At 36.3% G+C, this 10,641-nt stretch overlaps 1 protein-coding gene across 1 annotated transcript; it reads right to left on the reverse strand.

Annotated features, from left to right (window-relative positions):
* Nucleotides 1–3,300: 3,300 nt before the first annotated feature.
* Nucleotides 3,301–10,215, reverse strand: LOC101304529 (ubiquitin fusion degradation protein 1 homolog). Its single transcript, XM_004290272.1, has 10 exons — nt 10,039–10,215; nt 9,572–9,623; nt 9,115–9,192; nt 8,802–8,826; nt 8,663–8,695; nt 8,399–8,520; nt 8,149–8,279; nt 4,976–5,199; nt 4,102–4,355; nt 3,301–3,998 (listed from the first exon to the last, which is right to left on the reverse strand). The coding sequence occupies exons 2-10, from the start codon at nt 9,572–9,574 to the stop codon at nt 3,897–3,899; spliced, it is 972 nt and encodes a 323-aa protein (XP_004290320.1). The 5' UTR covers nt 9,575–9,623; nt 10,039–10,215; the 3' UTR covers nt 3,301–3,896.
* Between the last annotated feature and the right edge of the window lie 426 nt (nt 10,216–10,641).

Consider the following 10,641-nt stretch of genomic DNA (forward strand, 5'->3'; position numbering starts at 1 on the left):
ACAATCTTTGTTTCTTTGCTTGTTCATTATCATTAGCAGCTTCTGTGATATACCTTGTAGACCCTTTTGTGCAATATACAACCAGTAATATTGTCATCCGGCAACTGTAAGGAGGACCGAAACTGGTCCAATATCAACATCGACATTGTGTTTATCAAGGCTGGCTGTTTGCAACCATGTTGCCGTCTCTGCATATACGTACTTTAGAGTTCAGATCAAACTTCTTAAAGGTCATGAAATGTCTATAGGTGTAAACAACTGAACCAAAGGTCAGTCATATTCATCAACAAATTCATAACAGTATGCGTCTTTGACTCCCTAACAATCTACTCAAATGTAGATCCCATCAAACTATCAAAGTGACATGCATTATCTCAGATTCTACTGGTATAATTATGAAGTGGGAAAGCAAAATACCGATTGATTATTTCAAGAGCCTTAGTGCATTGTTCATCTACTTGAAAATATGAACTCACATGAAAAGATGCTACTAAAGAACTCAGAACATTTCATATTTTCCTCATACTAAGTGGAACTCTTGTCTCTTGACCCTCCTGATTAATTAAAGCTCCGAAGCGAGCAATCTTATCATGAACTCAGAGGGAGGTATTAGGAAGAGAAGGAAGTGAAAATATGACATCGGAGGAGGAGGAAGAGACGAAGAGTACGTAGTGGCATGCAGCTAGGTCGAAAGGTTGAGGGAGAAACTTTAATCGGCTCGTGTAGCTACTAGGATGTTGGGGGTTTTGGCTATTAAGTTTAAGCCTCTACTTCTTACTAAGTATATGTTGTGTTCTTGAAATTTTGTCTACCCACCTTCACTAGTGTTTAGATCGTCGCAGACTCGCAGGCAACATATATTATATAAATTAAAGATGAACAAGTGTACTACCACCTAGCTGCTAAATTGCTAATTAATAACTTTAGCCGTTAGCTAGGGTTCTTGAAGCAAAAAAGGAATGATTTATTTGAACCCTAAAGTTATTAATGAAAGTTCAATATATGGGTACATGAAGGAGCTCTAATAACAGCTCGATCAGGTAATAAAGTTCAACATTGTAATAAGGTAAACATGTGAAAGTTGTTTTTCTATACTCGATTTCAGAAGTGTAATATTTCTGATCACAATTCACGAGTCCAGAGCGCAGACGGATGGAGAAAATGAATAATTTGCACAAGCCAGAAGAAGTCCTACCCTTTGACCACTTACATCCACTACCTCTAGAAAAATTAAGTTAATATATGGTCACACTGTGAGTAATAGAACACAAGACGTACTGATTCTTAATTAATTCTATATCTTAAAATTTTATAAGAGACATATATATGCATGTTTAAGATTTCACCCAGCAACACTTTGTCTGCAAAGTTTTGCATAAAAACTCAAACAAAGAGATAGAGATAGCGAAGAGGAAGATCGTAGACTCGTAGTGAAAGTTTAGCCATGCATGGCCAATATTACCTCCCAATGATGCCTTTAGAACATCTCCAGCAGTACTGTTAAATTTATTGCTAAATTTATCAACATTTAGATTTACAACAACAATTTTTGAACTTTTACTCCAGCAGTATTGCTAAATTATATACATTAACTAAGTTTTAGTTAATTGTCTCCCAAAGATCGATAAATTTATCAATTTTCTCTATCAATTTCTAAATTTATCAATTTCTTAAGTATACTGCTGAAACAAAGATTTATTTAAAATTTGATAAATCTCTAATTTTTTTTAATTTATCAATGCTGCTGGAGATGCTTTTTTGTCTTCCTTTTTATGAAGAAAACAATTAACTGATTTAAGGCTGAAGATGGATTCCTCACTTTACATGATCTACAGTGGAGAGAATGTCGTTGGATCTCGTTAAGAAGAAACAGCGAATGTGAAGAAAAATATCATATTAGTAAACCTCAAGTATATCATACTTAATCATACTTAATCTTGAAGCACCATAAATTGAATTAATAAGGGACACGATGTGCGTAGGCAGGCATACTCCCACATACATAAGGAATATGATTTTCAATAAATTTGTCTTTTACCTATTCTCCATATTGGAACTGGATTCCATTTCTTCAAAGGATTAGCATTCGTGTCCTTGTATATAACTTGCAACAAAAACATACCATTTATTTGATCTCTTTTCCTTACCTCAGTGGGATTGGGAGTGCTCCACTATATAAAGGAAACTAACAAGGCTAATCCATGCAACTTATTTGAAAATTGAAAGCTGCTAACCACTAAGCAACTCTGAATCATGAATCCAGTGCTTTCTGACTTCATTTCTTTGATCACCTTCATGGTGCTCTGTGTCATAGTTGGCATACTTGAAGAGAAAATCAAAGTCGCCAGACCTGGATTGGCAAAACCCATAGATGTCCTCGTGAATACACTCATGATAGTAATAATCTATCTTGTCCGCAACATTGTGCTTGGTACCCTTTCCATTGTTGATCCCACTGTCGATTATTGGATCGTAACAGGTCTCAGCTATGGATTTTATATCCCAATGTTACCCTGCGTATATGACATACTAAGCACCCTTGGCTCAACAAGGAGGATGGTTAAACTGATGCATGATGCTACTTTTCTTCTGGTTGCAATCGGTGCCAAGAGCCCTCAAGGCTATGCGATTTTCAGTTATCAAATGGACCATGAAAAGGGGTTTTGTAAAGGCGAGTGTGCTATTTGCTTGATGGAGTACGAGACCAAAGACAAGTGTGCGTTGTTAGATAAATGTGGACACACGTTTCACCACAAATGCCTGTATGAGAATTTGGCTGTGTCTACCAGTTGTCCGCTTTGCCGTGAATGTATCAAAGATAGTGCACCGGAAAACAAAGAACTCCCTTAGGGTTCTTGAAGTCATTCAGTCTTTTCCTACGGAGACTCGGCCAGACGGAGGCTAAACCTGCCATAATGAGGGTGGAGTCTGAAGCAAGCAACCTTGACATGAACTCAATTTTGCCGGGGGTGGGGGGGGGGGGGGTGGGTTGTGTGTGTGTGTGTGTAGGAAGAGAAGGAAGTGAAGAGTGTGAAAGAGCGGAGGAGGAAGTAATGGCAGCAGCTAGGTCGAAACGTCAAGAGCGAGAGAGAGTTTTTCTGCGGTAGTGGGACTGCATGTGTACACTATATATGTATTCGTTCTGTTCTCAGAATTGTCACTTACAGCAGTAGTTACCGTAGTGTTTCATTCAACAAAAAATACAAACATGAACAAGTGTACCACTTATGCTAATTGCAACATATTCGTTACAACAAATATTGCGTTTAATCACAGCTTTTTTCTTCTTTTGCTCGAAAACGTCATTATATGCTTTTTTGGAAAGCAAACACCATGGATCTAAACTTTCTTCGAGAGCAAATATTATGGATCTAAATTTGTTCTGAAATTCATAACGTTTACAAAAATGTGTCCAAAAATAACACAAATGAGCATATTTTATGATTTGTGAAACGACAAAAGAATTGGTCATACGGACGGACATGCTAGTTGCGATATTGCCTCGTAACCTGAATTCAATATGAGGCACCAAGAAAAATGACTACAATATAACAAGTCAGCTTTTTCTTCTTCAAATTGGCGATTAGTTCAACCGACCACACTGACTTGAAAAGGCGGTATGATGGAGCTCAGAATTTTGGTACATCAGAGAGCTCTAACAGCTCAGGTAAGTTCAACATTGTAATATTGCAAAGGATCCAGGGTGCCCAGGAGGTAAACAGATGCTTCGCAAACAGAAGTTGTATTTCTATCCTCGGTTTCAGCATGTGTAATGTTTCACTCAATATTACAACACTTGAGATCACTTTAGAATCTTCTATCATTCATCCAATCTGCACCAGAGGTCAGATGGCAGGAGCAACATAAGTTAAAAATACAGTGGATTCAGAATCCGATCAACCCCTTAGTGAGTACTTTTTCCCTGTAAATGGCTGGAACTTGGGATCTTCTTTCTTTTCAGGTTGCTGCTCTTGTTTAGCGTCTTTTGTAGCTTCCTTCTGAACAGAAGAAAAAAAAAAAGTACAATTAATATTATGGTCAACCCTTAGAATGATTTGGTAATGTATTCCAAAGTCCTAGGAAACCATGAAACAAGAGTACCTTTGGTGTCTCCTTTGGAATACGGCTAGCATTTGCTCCAAAAACTAGCTTTCCCTGAGCCTGACGATTGCCAGTTTGTGAACTAGATCCTGTGGAAGGTGGTGCGGTACCATTGGCAACCACAGGTTTCTTGTCTTTGGATCCTGATGAGGAAGCTGGTGCAGGCTCATATTTCAAAGGCTTCCCATCCAAGCGCCTTCCAGCTCCAGTAAAAGGGTTGAATTTTGGTTCAGTCTCAGCAGGGGCCTCTTCAACTGCAAGAAAAAGGAAACCATATCACTTCTTAGATCTTTTTATATTGGATCAAAACAATATGACTGAGAATTCAACACTAGTCAAATACAGGTGTTATTTGAGAAACCTGGTGTTATTTGAGAAAACAGTAGTCATGTATACCACTACATTTTTTTTTTTCCAACACAGTAAATATCTTAGTACTTTATACCAAGTAAAATGTACAGTGACCCCGAGGTTTTTGGTTGTTTGTCTTCAGTAATAATACTGTACCAGTTACCAAGAGTAAGAAAAATTGGATTTCCAAGAAAATGAAAAGACTTAATAGTTAATACGCATTATAGAAAATTCTAAGATAAAAAAGCCAAAGTGGTAGGTTAACTTTGCAAAACTTGTGAGTATACCAAGCCAAGATCAACGAATTCCTGTTAAGGTGTTCCGATTAACACCTTATGTGTGGCCTCTAGAAGTATATGCGTCAACAAACTATATATGACCTCTAAAGAGAGAACACAAATAAAAATGGAAGGAAAGAACCAAGCAGAGGAAACAAGAAAAAAAAATCCATTCAAACATAAGTTACGAAATAAACAAAGAAAACACAGGATCAGCAGTGCTACAAGGATAGAGAAATCTGTACCTTGAGCTGTTGCCTTGTTCAGAGGAACATGTGCCACAGGCCTTTCAGGTTCCTTATAATCAAGAGGAGGTGCAAAGTCCACCTCACAGTCTGTCTCAATTATACTTATTGCATTAGAAGGCTTTGATTCCATGATATCTATATAATACTTCTTGTTGTTGTAGGCTACCATAATACTATCCCCAACGGTCAAGCACGAAAAATTCCTTAGAGTTGTCTCCAAGCTGTACAACAAAAATTAAATTGATATGTCAAAGCCAAAGCATAGCAGGATATTCAGAAGGTGCAAATAATTCACAAATATGAAATATTACTGGCCTGAGATGTGGAAGAATTTTTTTTTCTTTTTTTCTTTTTAGAAATATGTGGAAAAAATTTCAGCAACAAGAGAAGGTGTAATTAAAGGGAGAAAAGGTGGCTCAGTTTTTAAAGAGCAAGTAACTGAAAATACCCAAAAGAGGGCAGAAAGCAGAAAAACAAACATTTCCTTTTTCTTCTTTAGTTCCTTTTCTTTTATAAGTTCTTTTTGTGGTATGAAACAGAACTATTGTATAAGAACAAAAGAAATGATGCAACAGGAGGGAAAAAAACTCCCTAGATAAACAAGAGAACTCTACAGAAGATACAAAGGCTCAACAGCTCACTAATCATAAGTTATTGCATGAAAATGAACCCTAAACTCAGAAGATACCAGTGCCCAAGGGAGGCCTAAAAACTAACTCATCCCACAAAGAATCTACCTCTTTTATCCCTTGCTCGCTCAAAAATCCTTGTATTTCCCTCCAGCCACGCCACCCATCCCTCTTATTTCTACCAATGAACAAATAACTTTTATTCAATACTAGGCAAGACGAGAACTGATTTGTACCAGCTCACTTGGTTCTCACCAAACAATAGACTCTCAACTCTCAGCATCCAGTTTGCACATGTCTCACCAATGACGAGAGCAAAAAGGTTGTCTCCTCAAAACCATATTTCAGCTTAACAAATTGAAATAGAGGGACTTAGCCCATTAAATTTTTCAGTAAGATTTTTATAAGAACGAACAAAACAACTCCATCAATAATCTTCCGTCCTGCTATTAGGAACCAATTAAAACTTTAGCAAGGCAGCCAATGCTCTGCAAACTTCCCCACCTAATCGTTTAGTTTCTACAAAACCCGCAGTTCCAACTCAAGAACCTTGAGCTCAGATATCATTCCCTTGAAAAAGGGAATGACTGTACAAAAAGCTCTTTCTCACTCACTATATTTTCCCCTCCAAACCGATAATAAATAGAAGAATAAATACCTTGGGAGGTAAATATCAACCTTGCAACCCATATTTACTTCTCGCAACAGCACAGAAAAGAGTCTCACTTACCTGATGAATCATCCACCATTGTCCTAGTAATAGCTTGACCAATTTCGGACACCAAATTCCCTATTTTCCTTGTCTCATGAAACCAATTCCCATCTGACCAACTAATCACTTCTTCCTTCCAACAGTTCCTCATTTAACTTCTACTTCTCACCACACTAATAGTGTGATAGTAGATACACATGCTGCATTCAAGTTATTGGATAGGAGTAACTCTGCCCGCTCTAGATATAAAAGCTTTGCTTCAATTGTATAATAGTTTCTCTCTGCATTTTCTAAAACCTGATCTCAAAAACAAATTGCCTTAAACTAACTGCCAAGAGGCAGCCCTAAATACGTCATAGGCCAATGGGAACAATACTCACAGTTAAAATAAAAATGATCACAGAAAGACAAAAAGGCTAAAAGGGACCAATCGGATTTTTCTTTTTCTTTTTACAATATACATTTTCTCTAAGAAAACAAATAGAATTAAAAATAAAAGGAGAACAATTACAAAAAAGGGACAAGAAATCCCCCAGAAGCAGCTCCGAAAACACCAGAACCAGCAGGAAACCCCAACTAGAGAAGAAACAAATTGCCTTATACTAACTGTCAAGAGGCATCCCCATATACGTCATAGGCCAAAGGGAACAATACTCACAGTTAAATTAAATATGATCACAGAAAGACAAAGGCTAAAAGGGACCAATCTGAAAGATCTAAGTACAGAGAAAAAACAATAAACAAACAAAAAATGATGTTCAAACACTGAATAAAAAGATAATCATAGGGAAGCAAAAAACAAACTATACCCCATAAAATGTCAAACTCATCCCCTCCTAAATTCTCATTTCTTGTTATTCTCCATCCACAGAACCCAGGTCACATTAAAATCTGTAAACAACCTTTTCTAGAGAGATGAAGCAATCAGATGATGTAAAAACAAATGGTTTGCATTCTCTGCATGTCTGCGTATAACACACCAGTGAGGGGAGAAGCAAGCAAAGGGCCTTCCCCAGTGCAATAATCGAATCTAGGGTTGGAGAAAGTATCAATGACAAATCTAAATTTGGAGTTGTAGAAAGAGGGTCAAGAGGGTCAAGAGGAGCTAAGAAGATACTCGGAAGACGGGTAATTTATGTAAAGCTCTCTTCAGAATGCTAAGCGTAGACCAGGTTCATAGAAGGAGGTTCAATTTTAAACCATCTATAATAGATGGTTATAGTAAAGTTCTAAATTCTGTTATGCCTTCCATTTCCTTAATTTCTGCATTTCAAGCATGGCATTTTCCTTCTATAAAATAAGAGACTGGGATTCATGGGTTGTGATATGTTTATTGACTTGTGGTTCCTCATACATCATAACCAAAAAGTAGATAAAAGTGATACTATTAAAACAATAAAAATAAATAGAAACCTAGCTCCTGGACATGACCAAGGAGGATGGACCCTCAGTATTATTTACAGAGACCAATACCGCACTACATAATGACAATGAAGAACAAAAATTCAATAAGAATACATCATAAGTCAAAATGTATCACCTACTAATATATTATTGTCCTCAAAATAATAGCTCATATCAATTCATTCCATCCCTACTCCTTTATGGACATCAAAATAATAAGAACCTATGGGAGTTATCCTAAAAATGTAAAAACAAATCCAGAAATATTTCCAAATTCCATACATGTCTTTTGTTTAGGGTCTCTCTAGATAATTAAATTTTAGTAAGTGCAACCATTTTTTAGGCATTTCCCTTTCACATGAAGCACATTTTTCAAGACACAATCATTAAAAAGTTAATATTATAAGAAAATTTTGTTTACTTACATAGCTTTTGGATTTGAGATGTCTAAAAAGTCCTTTGTATGAGGTTGAAGTTTAACATATGTTCCCTTTGGAAGAGTCACATTTTTCACTCGCACAACATCCCCCTCTTGCAAGAGCATATTCTCCATCATCTAAAATAATTAAGAAAGAAACAACACAATTTGAAGATCAGAATACAATTTGGATGCCAGAAAAATTCACACATAACTTGCCAAAAAATACCAATAGTCCCACACACTGAAAGTCTTACCCAATAAGGCATGTAGATCATGCCTTCTTCTGCAATGAACTCCAACACCCCACAATGAGAGACCCGCTCAGCAGCGTCATTACGAAGCTCAAACAACATTGGATAATCAATGTGTAGTGATGCTGCATGATTTTAATGGATGTAAAAAATTCTAGATCAGAATTGATAGATAACACAAATCAATCAACAAGTAAAAACACCATAAAAATTATAAAAAAATAAAAAATAAAAAATAAAAAATAAAGTAAAACTAAAGCAACTAACCGAGGCGGTCAAGGGCTGAGGGAGGCATTATAACTAGAGGAAAACAAGACAAAAGAATAAAGCAAATCAGGATTACATATTATCAGATACGAGTAAGAAATATCTAACCAAAAAACAGTGACAAGATGTACAGACTTACTTTTATCGCCACTTTCAAGTTGCGGCTGCAAAATATAGAGATAAACATCAGAACAAAGGAGCAATTGAAACGCAATATCCTAGATATCAAATGCTGTTACATGAACGGGATTCAGCTTCCTAAAGAAAGTGGGAGGCGGAAAGTTTCTCCAGTTTTCAAATCCAGAATAAAAATTTACAAATGTAATTGAGAAATGGTTTGCCTGAGGTCTTTAGAAGACAACAGAAACCCAAAAAACGAAGAACACAGCCACTATTCTCACAGTGCAGAATCACACATATAATGTATGAAATAAATATGAAATCATTCCTACCTTTTCAATAAATGATGCAGGATAACATCGATACGTCTGCTCGAATGATGTCCCGTGATACCCATATCCATCAAAATACTGCAAAATGACAAACTTTTATTAAACTTCTAATAAAAAATTTCATGGGATTGAAAGAAACACAAAGCTGGTATAGAGACAAGTGAATAGAAACAGCGTGCTCAGGCGATCAACACAAGCACCAAACTCCTGAATGGTAGCAGCTTAATTTGACAAACTAAAATTCAATGGCAAACTTATATAGTATATTTTCTCCTACCCATGACATGCATCATCAATTATAAATAAAAACTAATAAAACCTCCAAGTGCGTGAAAATGCAAAGTATACTGTAAGCTAGAGAAGCTATTTCTCAAAACTACTCAAAAACTAGTGTCTGGAACAATGCTAAAGTTCAAAACGTAAAGCCTTGTACTTTTCAATTGGAATGAACTCATACCATCTTCACTGCTGATAGATTTGCACACGAGTAAATAAGCTCCAAAGGCTCCCTGCAAAAAGAACAAAATCAAAAAAGTATACACAGATGATATATATACCCACTAAACACAGTAATGGAATACTTATATCACTCCAACATGCCCAAACTGATATCAAGAAAACAGCAAAAAGCTTCAACTTATGGTTGAATTTTCACTTGGTCTTGTCAATCACCGAAAATCACGTATTGGAATACAGACACTTATAATCAATGGCTAACAGTAGAGCACCAAAGAAAAGAATAACCTTTACTCAATTCCACAACTGACCCATTACAAGTATCGAACCTAATTCCAAAACAGCAAATTTTGATCAAGAGCAAAAGAGAAAGATTTAAGAATTCGATGGCGTTTTTTGTTTCTGGGCAGCCAAAACAGGATGGATCTAACAAGCCGAAACAGAAATTGAGAGTGGGAATTGCAATACCTTCAGGGCGGAAGAAGGCAGAGAGAGTTGGATGAGAGGTCTCAAAGAGGGAAGACAACGTTTGGTATTTGTTGGGAGGAATAGTGATTATTAGACGACCGATTGCGCACGAAATGGCTAAGATGCGCCTCTTTGCGTTTTGTGCACGCCAGTTTATACGGATTGAAATTTGCACTCTCAATTTTACGTTCCACACTTTTTTAATTTTTTTTATAGTTATTTGATTTTGTATTTACTCAATTATGGTTTGTCTTTTTATAAAATTTTTAACTAAATGACACGTTTACTTACATGAAATGGAATTGAAAAGTGAGGAAATGATTCCAACAAAGAGAATTACAACGTTTCAATCCTCGTATGCTACGTTGCATGGAATCGGAAGCGGAAACGTGGAAGCGAAACGTTTAGAAACGCGGAAGCGTTTTTTTTCAAAATTTGTTGGAAGCGAAGCGTTTTGGAAGCGCTGAATAAAATAATATATATATATATATGATTATACAAAAATAAATAAATAGCAAATTCAAAGTCATTGTCAAATTCATAGCAAATTCCAAGTTATTGTTCTACAATCAAATAACTCAAATAAAAATAAACACTAGTCTA

The sequence above is a fragment of the Fragaria vesca genome, linkage group LG2 (assembly GCF_000184155.1).
Source record: "Fragaria vesca subsp. vesca linkage group LG2, FraVesHawaii_1.0, whole genome shotgun sequence".
Classification (NCBI taxonomy): Eukaryota; Viridiplantae; Streptophyta; class Magnoliopsida; order Rosales; family Rosaceae; genus Fragaria; species Fragaria vesca.